This window comes from Anolis sagrei, chromosome 1, assembly GCF_037176765.1.
Source record: "Anolis sagrei isolate rAnoSag1 chromosome 1, rAnoSag1.mat, whole genome shotgun sequence".
NCBI lineage: Eukaryota > Metazoa > Chordata > Lepidosauria > Squamata > Dactyloidae > Anolis > Anolis sagrei.
In genome coordinates, this window is record NC_090021.1 from 79,067,533 (window position 1) to 79,092,769 (window position 25,237).

The following is a 25,237-nucleotide window of genomic DNA, read 5'->3' on the forward strand; positions in this document are numbered from 1 at the left end:
TTTGCCTGCATCTATGGCAGAGGTCACAACCTCTGAGGATGCTTGCCATAGATGCAGGTGAAACGTCAGGAGAGAATGCATCTAGACATGGCCATATAGTCCGAAAAACCTACAACAACCCAATTATTTTCCTGTTCTAAAAGATTATGACCTTGGCTATTACATTCATGGTTTGGTAACAAGAGATATTACCATGCATTGCTGATTTCAGTTATATATATTTGATTTAGGAAAGTATGAACAAACTCTTCTAGCAGAAAACACATAACACCTCTACTTAAAGCACTTCACTGACCATGGCAGCAACCTAAAATTACACTTTTCCCATCTCCAACCAAACAGCAAAAATGTATCCCAAAACACTTTTTTCCGGGAGGTGTATAAAATGTGTTTTTGATTTTTTTAAAAAAATGAATAACCTATGTGCAAATTGCCAGTAGTCATTTTGTGTCCTTATTTGTATTCCCAGATGTCTTCGTTTACAAATTACACTCTTTATGGTTACTGTAATGAATTCCTGTCTTTATGGACAGCAAAACCAATCTTTTATTCCTATAATAAAAACAGCCTCTATGTATTCTGTTAGCCTGAAAGATGTGGTAGACCAAGCGATACAGTTTCTATGGATTTTTAAATGACACTGTTCCAGTGCAACTAGCCTATTAGCTGCATTATGCTTTTTATTATAAAAATAGACTAATTGCAAGAGCTTCACTGTTAAATATGATTAGGCAAATATGTTGAGAGGAGGCCTCCTGGAGAAAATGGAGTAGGTGATGCAGAAGGAGAAATGTAGCACAGAACAGGTAAAGAAGCAGTATAGGAATACTTGGATACTTTAAATGAATTTGGATTGAATCCAAAGGTATTAAAATTGGCAGAAATAATCTCTGTGCCATTGGAAATAATATTTGATAATTCTGATAGAACAGAAGAAGCCCACGCAGATGGAGAAGGGCAAATGTTGTCCACAGCTTCAAAAAGGTAAGAAAAGAGGACCCAAGTAGTTACTGCTCAGTCTGACATAAACACCAGGAATGGTTCTAGAGCCGATCCGTAAGCAGACAGTCTCTAAGTACTTAGAAAGGAATACCACAATGACTAAAACCTAGCATAGATTTCTCAAAAATAAACAAACAAATCTGCCACTAATCTTTTTCTTGTTTTTTTGGATAAAGTTATAAACTTGGTAAATAAAGGGAATGCTGTGAATATAGTATATCTTGTTTTTGATAAGGCCTGGCAAGATTCCCCATGATATGCTTGCAAACATGCTAGTAAAATTTGGGCTACACAATAATTAATATTACATAGATTTGTAATTGAATACTTTCTTATAACAGGATGAACATTTCTAAAATTATTTGTTGTTTCCATTAAGAATGAAATTAGCAATGAATTACACTCCTAAATTTAAAGCAGAATATATTACTCTCCCCTGGCTAACCCAAAGTCACCTCATCAATATTAAGGCCCAATGAGAATTTGAACCTGGATCTCCCAAGTTCCACAAGGCTAAAAGACTAGGCTGCAATTATGTACACAAACAACTCTGGAAAGATTCAAAAAGGGGAAAATCTGAAATTGAAGCATCAATTTCTTACTAGGTAAATTACATTACCACCATCTATGAAAAGGAATTAGCATGATTCTTTGTGAAAAACAATATGAAAATTAGTACTAATACTTATTATACCATTCAATTTAAAGGACATTTAGCTGTTTCAAATAGAACAGGTGACTATGATGGTCATCAAGTGAAAACAGGTATTAATCATCTTTATTTAATCATGTCCTTTTATGTGTAATTGTCTATACTTTTGGAAACATATGAGGCTTCTATTTGTTTCCATGAGATCGACACACCACAGAGACCCACTAAATTTATGAAAATTAGGTCTTTTAGAGTCAGGATAAAAACAAGGAACACTGTCTATTAATATTGTGAGAGGTATTCATAGCGCCAGCCCAGGGGTTCTTTATCACTTTAATTAACAGTAAGGAAAAAAGTCTCATAAATAGTGGAAAAGGTCACTACTGACAGTAGCTGAGGGAAAAAGCTGAGCAGGGATTAATTAGCTATTTCCATTTCTCTCTCTTCTTTGCATGTAGCAGCCTTCTCAGCAGTTTCACATTTTCTGGGGCACTGAATGGTGCAGGATTAAGGCACATCAGGGAAAATAGACACCCAATATCCCATTCAGATCATTCTAGAGAAAGTATGTAACTCTGGAATGTCAGTTGTTTTCTGACCTGGAAGAATGCCTAAGTCTTCCAATATTTTCACTAGCATGGTGATAAAATGGCAGAGAAAGCTCTATCTGCTAAAAAGGCTAAGCATCAAACAATTTGGGGGTCCCTCCAGAAAAAAAAGCTATAAAAATATTTATTAATGAATGGTTTGTGCAGAGTGGTTTGTTTTATTTTGTGCTGTTCCTTACATCATGTTTCAACTATTTATAAATCTTGTAAAAGCAAACTCAGGGCAACATTTCCAAACTTCAGGTTACTATGCGGTGACAAAACACAAAAAGAAAAAAAAAAGGAACTACCCATTGAAATCAGAAGATGTTTATTTCTTGGGAGGAGAGCAATGACTAATCTCGATAAAATAGTGAAGAGTAGAGACATCACACTGGCAACAAAGATCCGCATAGTTAAAGCAATGGTATTCCCCGAAGTCTGAGCGAAGGAAGGTGGATGCTTTTGAACTGTGGTGTTGGAGGAAAGTTCTGAGAGTGCCTTGGACCGCCAGAAGATCCAACCTTCAGGAAATAAAGCTCAACTGCTCATTGGAGGGAAGGATAGTAGAGGCAAAGATGAAGTACTTTGGCCACATCATGAGAAGAAAGGAAAGCTTAGAGAAGACAATTGTGCTGGGGAAAATGGAAGGAAAAAGAAAGAGGGGCCGACCAAGGGCAAGATGGATGGATGGCATCCTTGAAGTGACTGGATTGACCTTGAAGGAGCTGGGGGTGGTGACGGCTGACAGGGAGTTCTGGCGTGAGCTGTCCATGGGGTCACGAAGAGTCAGAAATGACTGAACAATTGAACAACAACAACCCATTGAATGGTCATAAGTGTGACAGACACCAAACCAGAAAAGAAGTAGGTGGATTAAAGCGTAAGGGCCCTTACACACACTGCAGAAAAGGTGGACACTTAATCTTCACAGAGAGCTCTGTATCACTCTGTTTCAGAGAGTTAGCTATATCAGTCTGCTTCATTCTATAAAGAAATGGACAGTGATCCATGAAAGCATTTGCGAATATAAAGTTAGCCTAAATAACAGTCTTTAAGGTGGTACACGGTTTCTTCTTTTTCCACCTGCTGACTAAATCTGGTGCTGCTCTCATCAAGATGGCAGATCTTGCAGCTGGAGCTCAATAACTTAAGCACACCAACAGGAAAATTTAAAAAAGAAAAAAGAAAAACAAAACACTACTCCACTCTAAAAGCATCTTGCAAACACAGCAGTAAAGGCTATTCCTCCCTAGAGTCTAATTTAAGGAAGTGCATTTCCAGTATATCTTTGCAAGTTTGCAGATAATTTCTTAATGCTTTTAACAAAAGCAAGCCAATCTGAGCAATTCTGTACAGGGTTCTGGTAATTTGGTTTTAAGACATAGCCATGGTTTTCTCCTCTTATTCCTCCCAAAGGTACATTGTGAACAAAGTCTAGGCCCCCTGGCATGCTGTTAAGTTTTGAAAGCCTGATACAAAACACAACAAAACACGTGTATTGTGCACTAGAGCCATAATTACGTTTCCCCCTTATTTCCCTATGTGAGCAGGTAAATACATAGACATAGTCATAACTTTCCTCAATTGTAAGGCAACATGCCAAAAGAGGAGAAATTCCTGATCATATGTGGGCTTTCCATGTGAGCAAGAATCATGATTTTCCAGGGATTTCACTTAGTGGTCAACGTGTTGAACTCCCTCGCTCTTTTGTGGTAGCCTTTGAATATCAGGGTATTCAAGTTCAATCAACATTTGACCTATGTATTCAGTCATTCATGCAGGGCTACACAAAAGAAGGGAAAGCAACATGAAGCAGGCTAGGTTCACATATAGACATCCTGTTTTTGTCACTTCTCCTATGAAGAAGAGTCTCTAGAGGCCATCAGGATATATCACACAGAGAAGCTTCACAGATACAGGATTCCCTCCTGTTGTTGTCATGTGTTTGTGAAAACACTTAGGCTTAGATCTTGGGAAGACAACTTCTATGAGTTTCTGTGTGTAAGGAGGTAGTATTGTAGGCTAGGTGTTTATGTTTAGTGTTAGTTATTTTTAGTTTGGGTATTATATTATTTTCATTTTCATTTATTAGTGGTAGATACAAGTATTTTAGTATGTATTTTGTAATGTGTTTTCATTTATAAAATGTGTGTGTGTTTGTGTGTATACACATACATATACATGCATATATAGATATGCAAACAAACAAACAGCTATGATAGGGAGGAGACAAACTAGTACACTCATGCCTACTCCCCTTCCATATCTACAGATCAGGCAAATGTAGGCAGATATTTATTTTTAATGTGCTTTTTCTATTTAACCTTTCTCCCAATATAAGAATTTAGATGGTGTTTTTTAAACATCTGCTGACCTAAACGTAGGGTAGCCATGAAAGAATGAATTGAAGCTTTCCAGATTCAAGCTTATATTGGCAAAGCAGATTTCAACTTGCATCAAAAATACAATCAGCTGACTTGGATTGTAATATAGGAAATTTGGCCAACAATGCAGACATCTCTAAAAAAGCTACCAAGTTGAGTCAGACAGGAAGTCTCCTCTGCAAGCCTGCCAGGCCTGACGTCTGTAAAACGCTCACCTTCATCACTTCTACTTGCAGGTCTTCGTTGAGGGAAGGAGTCACTCTGACTGCATTCAGCATCTGATTAAGCAACTGCTTGTCATCAGAGTCTGTTTCCATGGATACAAACCGGTCATCAGAGAGTAGCTTCTACAAAGAAATATGGATCTGTTTAGCCTTAGAAATGCTTGCTTTTCCTGGAACATAATACTGTTATAGCAACCATATTTATCAACCAAATTATCTTATTTTTCAAGCTTTGTCATTGGAGACAGGTTTTTATGGGGGAAGAAAGCCTCAGAGATACATGACTATAAATCACTTGAATGTATGCATGAACTGAACATGTCCTATTTTAAATCATTATCAAATCTATCTATATTCCTTTGTCTATAAGTTATGACACGCAAGCTTCTTTATATCTGGAACAACGTAGTGAATGTGGGTTATTTCTATGTCACTGGGGTAGTGAATCTATTCTGGTTCTTGCAGGAGTTATCCAAGGTGCAGAAACTAGGGTTTGTGCCTGAGATTCAGCACCTTGGATAGCTCCTTTGCAGTTCTGGCAAAAGCTTATAGAAGCTTCATTTCTTCAATGATATGGAAGCCGACACCCTGCACTGAGTCAATGTCACCTAAGTTAAAAGAAAGGATAGGTGTTCTGCCTATGTATGGAGGGAAGTCACAATTTTTCTAAGACTCAAAACAGAAGAGCAGGCACATTTTTATCCTTCCTGCTCTAAATTATCAATATAATCTAGATGAATTTGACAACCAGGTTACAAACAAAAGTACTCAATTTTGGAACAAGTGAAAGTTTTTACACAAAAGCAACACAGAGTACTCAACTAATCCAGTCTCTAAAACTGAGAAAGGATTTCTAGAATCAGCGGGCATATGAAACAACCTTAAGACAGGAAGGAAGACTGTGGTTTTATACTGTGCTCTAAGAAAAGGTAGCATTTCACATTTGAACCCCAATAATTCTACAATCTAGATTTCTGAAGTCACAAGTATATCCAAATGTAGTTGGACTTCATTCCCATATACCTGCATCCCTGCTAGAGCATGCTGGGCCAGCTTCACATTCTTGCTTTCCAAAGCCAGCTGGAGTGGAAGGAGACACTTCTCCCTAGTATTCAAAGAAAAGAGAAACATTTGCTCGGTATTCAGGAATCAGCAGAAATTGGTAGTTTGAAACTGCATCTTCATTTTAAAATTCAGCTTAGTTAATCTGAATCAACTTCAACCATAATGCAATTAGCTGTAATTTCAAAACCAGAGACTGAAGTTGGTTAGAAAATCCTAGTTAAAAAGCATCTCTGTTTACAAATGGTGATGTCTAGCAGCATCTGGGTGAAAAAAAGCACACACCACTCTGGTCTGCTGTAAGTCTTTTAAATGGGATTTCAACATCAGTCAATATTGCATCTGTATTGACCAGTCTTGGCTGGGTTCTCCAGGTGGAAAGGAGTAAATGTATAGACCTTTTTACTGGATGAAGTGTTATCTAAGTTTAAAAGTAGAACAAAATTTAAAAACAAACACCAGCAATGTTACATTGGAATTCAAACTATGTGCTGCATTGTCTTTTCTTGACATACAGAAAGAGAAAAGGGAAAATCTTTTCTTCACTCTTTGCCACCTCAAGTTATCAACAACACTCAACCAAGTGTGTTCCTTTCCTGACATCTATTTGGTGATATGGCAACCTTACAGATATGAATTTATATTACTGAATATATCAAGATTTTAAATAATTCTGTCAAATTGCTGATACAACACTACATTACATAGAGTGATTTAGAGTATGGCTTCCAACACTGAAAAGGGATCCTTCAAGAACGAGCCTGTTTTCTAATTTGTTAGAGCAATAGGACAGCTTCCTCAGTCAAAGACCATGTATAGTAAACAAAGAGAAGAATGGTTTGAGCAAACTGTGAGCTATGGATTCTAGGCATCTACTGGAGCCCACTTTTGTGACCCCTGAAGTCCTTTGTTGGACTTCAATTTTTAAAAATGGCTCATTTTGAGGCATTTTTGCCCCACAATATGTGAAAACATATGAAAACATCCCTGCCCTGCTCTACAAGCATCCCAGAGTCACATATAATCCAGAATAACTGAAGAAAAATGAGATATTCGGATTTGGTGTGTGGGGGCCAATATGGATCAGGGGGATAGCTTTTAGCCTCATAGTGTTGTCTTCCTCTAGTCTAAGCATTACGTTTAGAAAGTAGCTGGAACATTCCACAATAACAAATTTTAAATAATAAATGATAATAAACAGATTGCTTGCCCTGAACATGGCATGAAAAGCAAAATACTTACCCTGCTTCATGGTAAAGCTGGTCCCCTAGCTATTTGATGTGTGAGACTAGGATCTATTTTTTTCCTAATAAGCCACAAATAGGCACCGTATTTGTGCACATTTGCCATAATTACCCCCTTTCTTTCCTCAAAACACTCTAGGCTCTAGCACCAGTCGATCAACCACCAATTTGAATAGTGCTGCTCTAAAGTACTACCAATGGTGGGTGGTGAGTTTTCTCACAATTAGGTGGTCATCCACTGTGGGCTTAGTCTGAAATCTAAAGGAACTATCCAAGTTGCTAGATCTATTTGGACCTCCTTAGCTCCTTGGATAGCTCCTCTATAGTTCATACTAAGACCCGAGTGGCTTTGTTACCCCACTGACATGGAAATTACCTGCTATGGGCTAACCTGACTTAAAAATGTATTTCTGTCAAAAGCTTGCCTACATAGACTTGACAGTTCCAGGAGCAGTATTCAAAAGTATAAGAGGAGTCCTCACGGCCTTTCCAAAGCTTTTATACTTGACAGTCATGATAAGTATAAAAGACATAGCAAGTGAAGGGGGAGGCAGAGTGAACGTGAGCAGGTTGTGAACCTTTTTGCTAGCTCTAGCTTTGCTTATCTATACCCTGAATATATCCATAAATACAACTATCTGTCATGGCTGTCATTGTGACTGCTTGGCAACCACCCAGACTTCTACTTTTTCAATAGCAAAGGAAGCAAATATAACCCAATGGAACCAAGCCAGCTTGTGGTTCATTACGACTGAGAGCCACATGCATTCTTTAAGGCTCACTGCACCACAACTGAGCGTTCATCTGCCATCTTTTTAACTGATAAAAAACTAGATTTTGTCATAAATCTCTGAAAGTGAATAAAACAATGCAATGAAGTGGATTAAAACCTAGGACTGATTCAATTACCTATCTTCCTATTTCCGAGTAAAGCATTGAGCTGAAGATGTGATTCATGCTACTGTAGCCTTCCTTTTCCCATTGCAGCATTTAACTGAACAAATGGCCATTTTTTCACTTCCTGCCACATTGATGAAATTTATTACCATCTGCCTCTTAACTGGAAAGCATCTAAAATCACCTGAAAGATCAGGTTGGTTGGTCAGCTCAGAACTACAAATAACTTTAAATTTTAAATCTGTAAGTTATTTATTCATTTAGTCAATTTATACACCATTTAAGATATCTAAAATGATCACACCATGCCAACAGAGTGCTAGAGCACTCTTCGTGACCATATCTCTCTCCATGAATCAGCCTGAACTCTTTGATCTTTGGGCGATGCTCTCCTATCACCCTTGCCAGTCTCTCAGATTTGTCTTGTGGGTACAAGGGAGAGAGCCTTCTCCTCGGTGGCCCCTCAACTCTGGAACTCACTGCCTGGAGAGATTAGGAAAGCCCCTACTTTAGAAACTTTTAAAAAAGAGTCTCAAGACCTGGCTCTGCCGTTGCGCCTTCAGAGAGTAGCCACACAACTTCATGCTATCGCTCCCTCAGCGTTCTTTTCCCAGGAGTTTCTCCCACCCACCCCCCACCCCCTTGTACGTTGGTTTGTTTATTATCCCGTCCTTCCATGAGTCCTCCTTACAATTAGTTTTACCCATTTAACTCACCCGGAGTTTTTAAACCATTTTATGTACATGCAGCCGCTCTTTGTCCTTATGTCTGGTTCTTATGTTCTATGTATATTGTTTATATGCTTTGATGTTTTATACTTTAATGTTTTGTTTATTTTATTGTAATTTTGTCTTTTTGTATTGTAATTTGTTGTTTGGGCTTGGCCCCGTGTAAGCCGCTCCGAGTCCCCGGTGGGGGAGATGGTGGCAGGGTATAAATAAAGATTATTATTATTATTATATTATTATTATAGAGTGATGCATTACTCCCCTTAGGCTTCAGCTTTATCATTGATAACCAGGCATTGTTGCATTGCCAGGTCATTGAAAAAGGTGTCTTTAGAAATAATCTGTTAATGGTTCTCTTCTCCTGTAGCAAACCATTTCTAGTCCAGGTTATCACCATTGTCGAGGATTTCCAAGGAAATATCTGGTAGAGAAGCCCAGACCACTTCTGATGAACTGGCAAGGAAGATTATTTTTCTAATATGTTTAGATCCCAGTAAGCCTGAAAGAAGAAACATTCATTTCTTTCTCTCTCTCTCCCCCCCCCCCCCCCAACCACTATATTCCTGAATCTCCTGATTTTTTTTCTTATTGTTGGTATTTCATGTACTATTTGAGTAGAGGAATAAAAGGAGGAATGGAATGAGACTCAACTTGTGGGACTGAAAAATCCTCATGCTTGAAAAAAATTAATCTACCATGGCTAGGATGTTTCACCTATCCAATGAGTAGGACCCCAAGGGTTGTCTGTGGTACTGTTCCTGGGCTCAAACTAGTTTAATCTGTTTGTCCCTGGAGTATTTTAGGACTAAGGGAGTGCTTTTCTAAATAAACTTGTTCTGACTGGTTTCTTATTCACTTTTGTCCTCAAAGAGATCTTTGAAGCCCAAAATAATAAAGGACATTCTGGAAACATGCTTTCCAACTGTCCTGATTTGGCAGAAACAATCCTGAAGAATCCTCTGTTATCTCATTTTTTCAGATGCTTATTAAATGTCCTGGTTTCTCTATCCTCCTCTCACTTTCCCCAGGAGTCTGGGTCCATAGCTATAAACATATCCCTGTATACATAATCTAAGAAAGTTGACAGCACATGTGCATGATTCTGTGCCATCCAAATATCCAAGGAGACTTTAGGAAACAATGACATGATAAAAATGTGTTTGGAGATATGATGCATGGAGCTGCTTTATATGTTTAGATAGCCTTAAAGACTAATCAGTTTTATTTTGGATATTTTTTGGGGGGATTTTGTGGATGTAGTACACTTCAGATTATGCTAAAACTTGCTAGTTTTTAACATGTAACAAGACTTGTCATATTTATGGTAGTAGATACAATGTTTTGACCAAGAACAGACAAGCACCTACAGTGAAGATAGAGAATCCTGTGAACCAAGGAACTGTATTTCATTGCAAAATTGTCACTATCACATAATAGTTGTGCTCCCTTTTGGGGTCCCAGTTTTAGTTTTTAATTAATCGCTTAATAGTTTCACCCCTGCCTGTATGCCTGACCTCATAGGTCCAAGGGGAAGGCCTCACAGGTCCAAGGAGCAGATGAAAATGCACCTACCCCTCAGAGCTATGGGAGCTGTAAGGGAAGGAGGCCCTGTAGGCCTTGCTTGCCCACGTGTGCCAGTGGGTGAGGCCTATGGATGTCCCTTAGCTGGTAGTCAGAAGAGGCCCCATAGGGCTTGGTTGCCCATAGGTAGCAGCAAAGGAGGCCTATGGGTCCTCCTTTGGCTGTCAGGCAAGGGAGGCACCATAGGCCTTCCAAAATTTCACTGCATAATAGCTGCACACCCCCTTATAAAGGGGAAAAGGGAGGGGTGCAATTATTATGCAATGAAATACAATATTTTTCATTCCAGGTATAGTAAGAAATATGACAAGATGGCCATTTTCCATTATTAGAATGAGGGGGAGTGGGAACAATCCATTTGCTGATTCTTTGAATGCTTAAGAAATAACTGCTTGCCTTGCCTTCCCCAAATAACTTTTGCATAGACAGTATGATCTAAAGAGACATGACTTTGGAAATACTCCTGCATGAACTTACTGAAGAAGTTATTAAAATGTTGATGGCACTACTGTTAACCACTGGCTTCTGCTTTTTTTGGAATTAACTGAACTATTAATTTGTCCTTCTGGATGAGACTTTATGGCAAGTCAACTCAAATCTACAACTTTAGCAAGGTCACAAAAAACTGTCATTGGCTAGGAGAAACGGATAGTAAAATGAAAGTTCACTGACCTCATTCTAGCAGTAAAAGATTTTAAATGTGATGAGAACATCAAAGGCTCATTAATTCAAGCTCTGAATGAAAATGGATATGGATATAGGAACTGGCCCCAACCCAATCCTTTTCTCTCCAAATTTACAGCATCTGTAAAATGTTAACAGCTTTGGCCATCCACAAAGACTGATGTGACAGACTGTGAAAGTGCACAGCATAACATGCTTTGTGGCTTCGTTTCATACTGAAGAGCTTTGCTGGACAAATGGTTAAAGCAGATTTAAGCAGAATTTGGAGCATTACTTCAAAAGGATAACTAGTTCCACTATTTCTCCCTCCACAGTAACTCATCCCCATATCTGTTGTGGGGATATCTTGCCTCAGCCCATTGCTTGAGACCAAGAAAGAGTCCCAGTTGCATAGAAGGGGAAAATGTACCCTTCCTTTTGGGTTGAGATATGGAGGCCATTTGCCAGTGAAATGAGGACAGATGTTTATTTAACTACACAGTCCTGGTCCAGATGTCTTTCTCAATTATCTGCCTCTGAACCATTTATAGCAGTTTGGGAACATCTACCTAGGAACAACGTTCAACACATACAGCAAGCAAAAAGAGAGAATCGGAAATATATAACCCAATTCTTAGCCAATCTGCAGCATCAAACCATATTGGAAAATCACAAACCAATGACAAACTAAAAACTAATCAGATGAAAACTCAACCTTACATTTCAGGTTGTTATTGTGATTAGCAGATAACATCAGTAAATTGAAGATGATGTGGGTCAGAACATTCTGTAAAGCTTAATCTGTTTTTTCTTGATATTTCCAAGAACACAACTCTACAGCTGGTCTTCCTTGCTGCTTCAGAAAGGATATTGTTAGAGCTAGTACCATTACTAGTAATGAATTACAGTTGGCCCTCCATATTCATAGATTCAACCATTCACACCTTGAAAATATTTTTAAAAATCTAAATAGCAAACTTGGCGCTGTCATTTTATATAAGGGACACCATTTTACCATGTCACTGTATAAAATGGGACTTGAATACCCATGGACTTTGCTTTCGATGGGGGTTATAGAAACCCTGGGCATACCAAGGGCCCACTGTACTTGATCCCAATTTTAAATTTTAATTTTAATGCCATACTTCAATTAAATCCCTTCAACAGCAAATGAAACACATTCCATGTAATGTGGAAGATGGAGGTGGTTATTTACATGTTTAAGTGTTTGTATGCATAACTAAATATATATTCCAGCTCAAACACACATGAAAACATTGTGTAGCATAGTTATGATTGAGGATGGTGTGATTTTAAAAGTGAATGCAATGTTTTATATATTTTAGTGTACATTTAATTTTAATTTTTTAACTTAAATATATGCCAACTGTTTGTTGTCCAAAGGCATTGAATAGTTGCCATATGTAAAGCCGCCTTGAGTCCCCTTCGGGATACAGAAAGGTGAGGTACAAATTGAGTAAATAAATAAATGATAAATTAAACCAACTCTGAAGTGCTGTGGAAGCAATAGTGCTGAGGAATAAGAAGTTAGGTGTAGCCTTGCTAATGCTTGTGTCTTTTTTACAATTGCATCCATGAGTGGATAGTTACTTGAATGGCGAAGCTGCAATATCAGGCAAACAATAACACAATTGTCAATGTCAGTTAATTTGCAGTCACAAGATGTCATGATGTCAACTGTTTTGAGGGAGAACTGGATAAACCTTAGAACACCTGATTATGGCCACCATTTACAGTAGCCATGTATTACCTCTTAAATACGTTAAAGTCACCAGATCCCTATCTGATCTTAGAAGTACAACAAGGTCAGCTCAGGCTCATACATGTATGTGAGACTGCCAAAACAAACATTAGATGTTGTAGGCTATATTTCAGATAAAAGAACAGGAAAAACCACCTCTGGATATTCCTTGACTAAGAAAACCATATGCAATTCAGACGTTTTCATAAATCTACAAGTGACTTGAAGGCAGATAAGCACACATACATTCATTGCCAGAGCCAATGAATGCCTCTAAATGCCACTTTTAGTAATACTACTTATGCAATGAGCAGGGGTTTTGTTTGGCAAAGGGTAGCTTATCCCCATGTTCTTTACTCTATGGATGTATTCAGATTGTTTGTTGCAGGGGAAAAATCAACCCAGGATGGTGGGTCACAAGAACTAATGAACCCCAATTCTGCAGTACAAAGACAAATTAATTCGGTTGTACAATGTTGGAACAACTTAATTACACAATGTTAATGTTTTTAACCTTGGGTACTGAGGAAAATCAGAATCAGGTCAGAGTTACCCATGTCATAGTATTGCTAGTTTCTAAGTATAGTTGAGGAAGGTGAACACTGAAGAAAGCTGAGGGGAAGAGAATCAATTCATCTGACTTGTTGTGATACGAGAGAGTTTAATCGATATTATGGGCCATTAAAAAAACTAAATAGGGTCCTATAGCAAATTACTAAAAGCCAAAATGACCAAAATGAGATTACTGCATATTAGGCAAGTCATAACATGACATAAGCCCTTATAAGCAATCATTCGAGGAAACTTAGACGAAGAAAAGAGGAAGAGCATGTTATAGATTGCTAGACTCAATCAAAAATGATGCAGCTCTATGTTTGCAAGACCTGAGAAGGGCAATTGATTTCTGGGGCTCTTGGGGGTCTCTCATTCATAAATTCACTGTCAGTCAAAACTAGCTTGACAGCAAATAACAAGAAAAAGATGTGAGCTTATATACAGGAAACCTGTCAGTCATAATATATGACAGTGTCGTTTCCAATAAAAACAAATATTATTACTATGGGGAAAGGTTGGCAATTGAAACATTGTATTGTTATCAAATCTAGGATCACACACACACACGCAATCTGGGGCTTGAGATTGAAAGAGATTTCCAATTAAATTCCTAGTTATTCCACCTAGAACTTAATAGGATATATTTAGATAAAAATTGCAAATTTTGCCTAGGTGTTGCTAATAGCAACCTAAGCTGGATTGAAATGCAAGGCTGAAAGAGAGGAAAAGGGATGACTATTCCCCCCGCCTCCAACCCAGGTTGCTTATGTCAGAATCAAAGTTGCGTTGATAGGCATTTACTGCTGAAAGCTGAAATGAATAAGCCTCTTAATATTGGTATACTGCTCAGAAAGACTAACAGGTAAATATTACAGATAACCTATTGGGTCTATATTTTGTTCAACAAGAGAGGTTTTTTATTTTTAAAAAACCCACACAAAATGCACAATCACTAATACCATGGTGCTGTCAAGAAGAACAAGCATTAGAAGCATGCTGCAGGAACAGCGTAAGACTGGAAGGAAAGTATAAAAATAGACATTACATGAAATGTGACTATATTGAAAAACATCATGGGAAAATATGAGAAATGATCTTGAGATGTAGGGTGAAGTAGAATTCGGAAACTAGAAACAATGAAGGCAAATATATTTTTCTTAAACAGAACTAGCTGGTCCTCATCTGCCAGACTAGAGGAAAAGAGGAATTGTATATGAAAGCAACAGCAATGATGCAAACAGATTTTGGTATGAGTTCACTTTTGAGCATGGAAATTATACTATGGGCCCAACAACCAACAAGTCCTCCTTGGAAACCAATTAGGAGTGGGTTTGAGAGTCATAGTGTATGCAGCTAACCAACGAACAGGTCCAGTTCTTTCAAATAAAGATAAAGCTGGGACACAAGTGTCCAAGGTGCTACATGTACTATGCTACATGCACTATGATATAGTATTTCAAGGAGTACGCCCAAGCTGCACACCTGACAATTTAAGATAAATGCAACTGTCTTCAGAGCTGATTTCATGCAGCACTGAGATCAGGCACCCCACTTTCTTCCATTTTTTCCATATCCTTCTACATCTATCATTCTACAAATCCAAGTGGATAAAAGCAGTCGAGCTGAGCTTCATTGCCACATTGCTAATATTAAAACTCAAATTTCTGGCGTTATACATATGTTGAAGAACATGGGGGCACAAGTCAGAAACCCAGAACATCCCAATATTCAGAGGTCACAAGATGGAAGAGATGTCTCCCACACCTCTTTCTGAAACTCACTAGGAAGTACTGATAAAACTGTAATACCTAAGATTAGATGAGACAGTCATGACAGAAGGACACTGATTCAAAGTCTCCAACATTACTAAGAGATGCAGTAGAACAAAGATTACACACGAGATTTTCAGATATATTTAAAGGACAAAGAATCCACAAGCTCTTTAAAATAGCATACTCAACTGATTCAAATTGACTTGACTGTTACAATGGATGTTTGCCCCAAGTAAAGAGATGAGTGGATCTGGAAAATCTGACTTTCTTTCTGTTATGTTTTCACTAGAAAACACAATCATGCTTGGTAAAGTAGAAGGCAGCAAGGAAATTCCAGATGGATAGGATCAATTGAGGAAGCCATAGCCCTGAGTCTACAAGACTTGAGCAGGATTGTTGAAGACCAAATGATGAAGAGGCATCTCATTCATAAGGACCCCATATGTCAAAGTCAAATTGACAGCAGTTAACAATATTTTAATAAAGCATGTTGGCTTAGGAAATCCCCTTTGTTACTCCATTACTTTTAATTAGTTTTGGTAATGTAGAAAAGTAGAGCTTCAGTCCTGCATGTGGCCAGTGAATGAAGTTGCCTGAATTCTTTGTACACTTGGCAAAATGAAACAGAATAGCTTCAATGCACTTAATTTCACTTTCCTGTCAAGCTGAGTTTGGAATGATGTCATCAGCATGCATAAACCCTGCCCTTTCTAGTTGTAGATGATGAATACTGGCTATGCTCCAAAGTGAATTGGATTCTCATTCCCTCTGTGAGCCTATTTTCTGTCTATTGAAAAAGATAAGGCTTTTGTTGAAAATAGAGGACTCTTAAAGGCTCTGTTGCCTGAGACAATGACTGCAATCCAGCATCACCTCAACATGATATGAATATCCCCATATGAAGACATGCTATGGCAACACGACCCAACTTCTATACAGAATAGAAACACTGTACAACATATGTCAATTGCCAGGTGCTGTTCTGCAGTGTATAATAAATGGTGCACCATGAGAAATCCACAATTTGCACCATGCAATTTGCAGCCACAATGTACAATACACAACAGCAATGTGAAATTGTGATGTGCAACACATAACCACAATACTCAAGATCACTGTATGCACAACTCTGCTTCTGTTGTAGTCAGCAGAATATGTCTGTTCAATTGTGGTGAATAACTGGTCCTACACAATGCAATATGCATGCAAATGCCATTAACAGGATGGCAGCCAATATGTGTTTCCAGCCATCATTGGTGATCTAATCTCTGCAAGTCAGTAAATTAGCTGAGACCAAAATTTGCATTGTATTTCTGAAATAATTCTTTTTCTACTTTGAAGTGCTATATAAATTATTTCCCCTAAACAAATACATACTCATTTACTTAACATTTATTGCCATGGTTTATAAACACAGTTTAATAGTTGAATTAGCAGACTATCTTAGCCCCTGACTTCTTCAGTTGCTCAAAATAAAAGTGAGCTGCATCTAAGGGGGCAGTTTAGAACAATCTGTTGCCAACATCCTTAAGGAGACAATGATGTTACGTACAGTATTATCTTTTATGTATAATCATGTGGCATTAATGTATTAAATCTGTGGATTCAGAAATTATCCCTTATATCCAAAATTCTTGACAGTTCAAAACAGCCAAATCAGAGAAGCTGCCATCTTTTGAGTTAATATCTAGCAACTGGCTGCTCAAGCTTCCTGGTTGCAATTCAAATTTTCTAAATAAATATATTTAACTTTTTGCATTCATTACTGTACAATTGTATAATTCTCTTATATTAATCTGTCCCATTTGAATCCTGTTGTGTTGCACTCATATATATGACTAAAGTTTAGCAGTATAACTGATTCTCAGAGGACGCTTATGGGATGGCTGGAACCAAGCAGACTGTGAAAGCATACCTAAATATGGCATATCGCAGTACAATTACATTTGGGGTTCAATACTACCCAAATACCTCCCTGCAGACTCAAAGGAAGATGTTTTTAAAAATGTCCACTTTGGTCATCTTCCTCCTCTCAACCTATTGAGATGTAACAAGAGGCAATTATTTTTATGTTGTAGAGGATACTGTAAGACGTGGTCTCTCTTCCCCCGTGTATTACCTGCCCACCTGCCTCCTGTTTCTGGAAAGAAGTGCATAATGTGCTTGTGTCAAGGACAGGTCAGTCAATAAAATACAATACGGAATTGTTGTTACTCTCTATTTTTTTCTTACAAGGATGAAGTATTTGTACATAAAAATGTGATCTTCCTCCTTAATGCTGTCCTTGAAACTGCTAGAGACTGGAAAATATTAGACCCCCTCAGCATGCACACTTGGCATGACAAGATCTGCTCAACTGCATTATTGGAGAAACTGACTCATAAATTGAGAGCAGAATTTTCTAGCAATGCATTCTGAGAGGGAAAGGGGCCAAACAAGCAAAAGACATATCCCATACATAGCGGCCATTATTCATACATACCTTATATTTTCTCTCATGAAGGCACAGCATGCAAGAAGAACAGTGGAGCTGGGGAAAGTAAAGTCACTCCCACAGAATTTCATATAATGTACAGGTGGAGGCTTTTAAGCAGAGGCTGGATGGCCATCTGTCGTGGGTGCTTTGAATGTGATTTTCCCACTTCTTGGCAGGGGGTTGGACTAAATGGTCCATGAGGTCTCTTCCAACTCAATGATTCTATGATTCTAGGTGGACCATGTGCCCATGAATGTTTGTAGGTAAAGAAATGGATGCCACAGCACAGTGATTGCATCTTTTATCAAACTCATTCACCATAGGGGTGGAATGTGGAAGGGAGAATCTGTCTTTTCTGCCTGCTCAAGACATACAGTGAGAAATCAGATGAAGGAAGTAAGACATAATAAAATCATTGGATTGTTAAACTATACTCTGGACCCAAGGTTTCCTGCCGAGTCTGAGATGGCTCTGTAATTGCATCATTTGACAGAATCATCTGTTGGGTTGTGTAATGAGGGGTTTTCTGAGCTCTGAAGGATGTATTAGGTGATAACCGCTCATAAAGACTGGAAGGAGCTTTAAAGTTTTAGTACTCTTAATTGGGATAAAGCAAATCATGGCAAATGGCAAGGATAGAAAAAGAGACTGTGGTTAATATTTCTTAATGATGTCCCCATCCTAATAATGTTTACAAATGTATCATATACCTCTTTGGTAACAGTCCACAACACTGTATTTATTGTAATTGTGAGATTTTAGTTCTGACTCAATGAGAGCCAGCATATCACAGAAATTTCCTTGCTGGGGGAAGTTGGCTTTTGCCTTCCTCCGAGAGAGTGCAGCTTGTTCAAGGTCGTACTCCAACATTCAAATAACTATATCCTACCTAACTAGAAACAAGACCAGATGAAGACATGTAGCAAGATAGATCACAGATGGGACAAAAATAATAACCAGGAAAATGTATAATCATTTGGCTGTGCAATGCTGCCTTAATAAAGAGCCATCAGTTATTATTATATTATTATAATGTTCATTTATATCCCACTTTTTCTCTCCATACTGAGACTTAACACATCTCACAACTAAAATCATTACAATACAACTAAAATATCACGAAGATATATTTCTTGCCTTGTAAGGAATTGCCTAAATATATATATATATTGGGGTTTTGTTTTTGTTTTTTTTTGCATATGATATGGGGGGTGGGGTGGGGGGAGAAGTAGCTGATGGCACTATTGCTGGAAACAGTTCTAGTTAGGAATAGTTTACATGGATTTTCCTTTGAAAATGTCTTAAACTCGAGTGAATGGTAAAGTATGTTATACTTATTTTGTACAAGTTGCCACCTGCATACAGATCTAGACAAGTTTCATTTTTTAAATGTATATTTTCTAATTATATATGAGATTGTTTGTGTCAAATAATTAATAAAAAATAAAGTTAAAAGAACCAATACAACTAAAATATACAAATATGCAATGATTATACAAGTATTTGCAAGAAGTATGGCCTAGGTAAAAGAAAAGGTTTTCCTCTGACATTAAGTCCAGTCATGTCCGACTCTGGGGGTTGGTGCTCATCTCCATTTCTAAGCCAAAGCACTGGTGTTGTCCGTAGACACCTCCAAGGTCATGTGGCTGCCATGACTGCATGGAGCGCCATTACCTTCCCGCCGGAGCGGTACCTATTAATCTACTCACATTTGCATGTTTTCGAACTGCTAGGTTGGCAGAAGCTGGGGCTAACAGTGGGAGCTTACACTGCTCCCCGGATTCGAACCTGTGGTCTTTTGGACAAGTTCAGAAGCTCAGCGGTTTAACCCACTGCGCCACCAGGGGCTCCTAAAGTATGGCTTACTGTGCAGTAAAACCTGGTATGAGCACAAGTCGGAAAAGACCACGGAAAACAAAGAGGCAAAAATACTCTGGGATTTTAGAATTCAAACAGATAAACACCTGCCACATAACACACCAGATACAATAGTTGTGGAAAAGAAACATGTTTTTTAATTATAGACATTGCAGTACCAGGAGACAGTATAGAAAAGGACAAAGAACTGCAAAAGATCATGATATACAAGGGCTTACAAATTGAAATTGGATGACAATGGCAAAAGAGAACAATAATGGTACCAATAGTGGTTGGTGCGCTTGGAGGCATTCCAAGAAACCTCAAAAAACACTGGAAAATCCAATATTCAGAGACAAATGCCAGATATTTGAACCTAATATATTTGAACCTAATATGCATGTGTGCTGTGTTGTTATGTACAAATAAATATTTTAAAAACACAAGAAAACTGAAGCACAATTTATGTGGACTCGGGGCACAACATTCAATATTAACACAGTGAGGCAGGAAAAGTTTCAAAGTTTGCTTTTATCTATATTATTTGAATATTTCTCTCAGTTTGAATAGTCGGCCAGCTCAAAATCCACAGAATACTGGGCAAAGTTTGAAGTTCTCGAGAACTCTTACTTAAAAATAGTCTATAGAAGCCTATTAGTTTACCCAATTGCCATAGCAAGTTTAAAAAATGCACCCAGAAATCAGTTATGCATATGAGCTCCAGACGCAACTACAGTAAAATGTTGTGACATGTTTACCTCAAAGCTTGGAAGAACAGCTATTTTGGAGTACATCTCCCAGAACCCCTTGTTGGCTGAGGGATTCTGGGAGCTTTTCAAATTTAGGTTGTGTGCTCTCATGGTTCCTCAAGAGTGGAAATAAAAAGGTAAAACTTGGCCAATATGTACATGGATTTTCTATCTGTCTTTTTCTCCCAATGGAGATGGAGACATGAACTAAAAGTATCTGCAATACTTTCTGCTGCATACTTTAGGATTATCTGGACGAAACTGTGGAATGGTCTCCCATATAAAGAATCATACTATAATAAAATAAAATCTAGTTGAGTTTAGTTCACCTCTGGACAAGTAATTATTCTACATGCATGTTGGCTATTTTTCCATGGGAGATAATAAAAAATGTGATCTTGCTTCTGAACTGAAATTGAAATGGAAACCCATCATGAACACCAGCATCTGATGTTGCTAATGATCATAATGTTATTTAGCCTTCAGTTTTTTTTCCTAATTTGGACTAGACTGTTGTGAACTCCCATAGGAGTGACAGAGTATTTGAGTATGTGGACTTGCTTACTCTAGCTCCCACTTGTGTATTTACACTGAATGTAAAGTAAAGACACAGAGCCCCACTCTCTTCTAACAACACTCACTTACCTGCATGGAGTTCTGTGTATTTGCCTGCCATTCCTGCTCATTAAAGGCCTTGGGCAGACCACAAATAGTTTTGAATTCCCACCTCTGCCTGCAGATCACTCCTACCATAGTTTTGCCCACACTGCTATGCTGGATAGCCACCCGAAATTTGTCAACGTCACAAACCACAAGGCAAACATATTTGACAGAATGTCTGGCAAGGTTTGTCTTTTTTTGCTCTGTGATCTCTTAAAGCTAATCCTGCCACTGCTATTGCCTGGTAACACTTCAACAGTCCCGAGAGTGTGACACATCCTTTCCTACGCAGGTACAGGAGAGACAAGCATGTCCCTGACCCACTACATAGGATTTCTCAATCTGAGAACAACACAGAATGCCCTCTCTCAAACAGTATAATATACAAAGATACAGATCTCACTGTTAACACCCCCCACTGTTGACCTTTACTTGGTCTGCTGTGCTCCAGTTTTCTATGCCCACTTATTTACCTTCCTTACATGATTTATGGCCTTTGATAAGCTTCCAGGCAGGAGGCTTCTGCTTTGCTTTATCGAGTTTTCTAACAGACTTAAATAAAATATCAAGTCTTTAAATATAATTCATCCAGATTAACCAAGCTTTTCCAAATCAATTGTAATGTATCATTCTGAAAAGATACATTGTAATGTATCATTCTGAAACAAGGTGGACATCATCTTTGTCCTTGGAGAGGTGCGGCCCACCACATGCATCCTAGACCCCTGCCCATCCTGGCTGTTAAAAGAAGCCAGAGGGGGTTTGGCAGAGTGGGTGAAGGTGGTGGTTAATGCCTCCTTACAGGAGGGCAAGATTCCAGCGAGCTTAAAACAAGGTATTATCAAACCGCTGTTGAAAAAACCATCACTTGACCCCACTCAATTAGACAACTATCGGCCAGTTTCCAATCTCCCCTATTTGGGCAAAGTCCTGGAACGTGTGGTGGCGGCACAACTCCAGGGATTCCTGGTAGACACTGATTATCTTGATCCGGCACAGTCTGGCTTTAGACCGGGACATGGAACGGAAACAGCCTTGGTCGCCTTGGTAGATGATCTGCGCAGGGAACTGGACAGGGGGAGTGTGTCCCTGTTAGTTCTGCTGGACCTCTCAGCGGCCTTCGATACCGTCGATCACGGTATCCTTCTGGGACGCCTCATAGACATGGGCCTTGGGGGTACTGCCTTGCAGTGGCTCCAGTCATTTCTTGAGGGACGGTCCCAGAAGGTGTTACTGGGTGACACCTGTTCGGCCCCACAACCGTTGTCGTGTGGAGTCCCACAGGGTTCGATCCTGTCCCCAATGTTATTTAACATCTACATGAAGCCGCTGGGAGAGATCATTCGGAGTTTCGGACTGAGATGTTATCTCTACGCAGATGATGTCCAGATCTGTCACTCCTTCTCATCTGTCACCAAGGAGGCTGTCCAGACCTTGAACCGGTGTCTAGCTGCTGTGTCGGACTGGATGAGAGCTAACAAATTGAAATTGAATCCAGACAAGACAGAGGTCCTACTGGTCAGTCGCAAGGCCGAACAGGGTATAGGGTTACAGCCTGTGTTGGATGGGGTTACACTCCCCCTGAAGACGCAGGTTCGCAGCTTGGGAGTGATCCTGGACTCTCAGCTGAACCTGGAATCCCAGGTCTCAGCGGTGGCTGGGAGAGCTTTTGCACAACTAAAACTTGTGCACCAGTTGCGCCCGTACCTCGGGAAGTCTGATCTGGCCACGGTGGTCCACGCTCTTGTTACATCCCGAATAGACTACTGCAACGCTCTCTACGTGGGGTTGCCCTTGAAGACTGTTCGGAAACTTCAACTAGTCCAACGAGCGGCGGCCAGATTGCTCACCGGAGCAACATACAGGGAGCATACCACCCCCCTGTTGTGCCAGCTCCACTGGCTGCCGATTCAGTTCCGAGCACAATTCAAGGTGCTGGTTTTGACCTACAAAACCCTACACGGTTCCGATCCAGCGTACCTGTCCGAACGTATCTCCCTCTATGTCCCACCCCGGAGTCTGAGATCATCTGGGGGGGCCCTGCTCTCGACCCCACCACTGTCACAAGTGAGGCTGGTGGGGACGAGGAGCAGGGCTTTCTCAGTGGTGGCCCCCCACCTGTGGAACTCACTCCCGGGGGAGATTAGGGCATCATCATCCCTCCTCGCCTTCAGGAGGAGGGTGAAAACTTGGTTATGGGACCAGGCCTTTGGCCACTCTAGCAATTAAATCAGTCAATCAGGCAAGTAAAACAAGCAGGATGGATGAATGGAACGAAAAACTAGATCTAGGTGTTAGCAAACACCGACCATGTAAGAGGAGAAACTGGGTTTGTATTTGGTTTTAAGGATTTGATGGATTTTATGATTATATTGTATGCATGTCAACTGTGAATTGTTGTAATTTTATGTAACTTTGTGTACGATTGTTTTTGATGCAGGCATCAAATGGTGCCTTGCTCCTGTAAGCCGCCCTGAGTCCCCCTCGGGGTGAGAAGGGCGGGGTAAAAGAACCCCAAATAAATAAATAATAAATTTGTGGATGATAGCCACAAAACCCTCCTCACAAAAACCTTAATGTGTAACCCCTTCACAAAACCATTAATGTATTGTGTAGATCCTGAGAAAGTCAGGAAAGGTTTGGGTGGGACTAGAAGAGTCAAGCAAGAAGCTTTACTTCAGTCTGCCCCTTGACTAGGAAACAGGGGTTCTTTCTTCACTTCATTTGGAAGATTCATACCACCCTTCATCCCTCTACTTTAAGGGAATAGTATGTTATGTCATGAGTATGTATTTTATTTTTCACCACAATGTAAGGCATGAGCTCTGATGCAATTGCTGGGAGATAGAGCTTTATGGGACTATGGGGATATAGTAAGCAAACAGGCTGAGTAGATTTTTATTGGCTGATAGGTTGGTAGACTGATGCCTGGGATGACCCATGTTGGGGCCAACTGTTCAGCTGTAAACATGTATACTACTAATCTACTAACTTTAAGATGTGTATATAGTTGGCTGCTATTAAGAGTAGAAAAACTGAGTTTGAATAAGTTAATTGATAAAATAAGGAGAAGGAACACTCATTACACAAATTTGGAAGATTAGAAAAGAAAGGACAATATAAGAAGATAAAAGAAATCAATGCATATTATGAGGGATAATCTGTTACTCTTGTTAGAGAAGATGTTATAGTTGAAAGTTTTTCTTTTACTACACTTCCTTCCTATACTAAAGCATATCTATAATGATCTTCCCCACCCCATCCTCCCATGTCTTTGGAGATACAACAGACTCATAGGTAGAACTAGTTAACTAACATTGCTCCATAACTTACATACTATATCCTTTCAAGTTCCCCATCTTTCCCTCATTTTTCCCCTTTTTTTTACTGTTTATTTCAGTTATTTTTCCTCTCCTTTTCTGAAAACAAATAGAACTTATTTGCTACAATGCAGCTGTGGCCTTTTCATGATAGCATTTGCGGTTTATGCACATTATTGCTATTTGAAATCTCTCTTTGTGCACAATATTGCTATTTGAAGTAACCTCTAACACTACAGTCTGACTCTTGCGTTCATGGGACCAGTAATCTACACCTTCATTTATCTACATCTCACAAAATATATCCTTTCTAGGCATTTCCTGGGTCCTCCAGCATGCCTTTATAAACCCAATATCCATCATTTCAGTAGGGCTCACTATTATCCTGCATGGATAAGAATTCATACAGTAATTAATACTGAAAGGCCAAGAAGGAAAATTTCCAATTTTCGCAAAACAAAACAAAACAAAACCCTCTTTCCTTCCCTTGTGAAACTATGTCTTCAACATAGACAGCCCATAGACAGCTTAATTCTAAAATTAACAGAAGAGAACTTCTGAATATTAAATAAATTTGACAGATTCCAAATTGACAATTTCTTCTATGAAGGAGTGGGTGATGTCCACTCTAGTTCTTCTTATAGTTAGTGGCCCCATTTCTAATGTATCGATATCATTACTAAACTCTCTGATGCATATCTTCAGTAAGAAGGAAGATGTTTATTATTGATAGTTTTGGTAAAATTTGAGCTTATGGTAGAAACCTGAACCCCACGACCAAGCAATTTCCTACCATATCTTCAAACAATACAGCTTGATTGGACTATCTTCCACAGTGATACATGTGACCTAGAGTACAGACTGCTGGCAAAATCTCTCAATATTTCACCTCTGTGTACTTGGCTTTGGGTAGTAAACAAACCTTAAACCCAATCTGCACTTCCTATCATTTATCTATTTACAATTTGTTGATAATTATAACAAGACAGTATACTTTTCTTACCTTAGTTGGTATGGTGGGATCTTGGTAGCAGCTTCAGTAGATTCTAAAGTTTCTGT

The 25,237-nt window shown here is 39.0% G+C and overlaps 1 protein-coding gene across 2 annotated transcripts in view; it reads right to left on the reverse strand.

The window, feature by feature from the left end:
* ARFGEF3 (ARFGEF family member 3) overlaps window positions 1-25,237 on the reverse strand; it is an 83,853-nt gene that overhangs the window by 52,374 nt on the left and 6,242 nt on the right. For both annotated transcript variants that reach the window (XM_060753444.2, XM_060753443.2), the window contains exons 2-4: window positions 25,182-25,233; window positions 5,876-5,957; window positions 4,844-4,975 (exon numbers count right to left, since the gene is read on the reverse strand). In XM_060753444.2, the coding sequence (XP_060609427.2) occupies window positions 4,844-4,975; window positions 5,876-5,957; window positions 25,182-25,233 (266 nt within the window). The remainder of the gene's footprint in view (window positions 1-4,843; window positions 4,976-5,875; window positions 5,958-25,181; window positions 25,234-25,237) is intronic.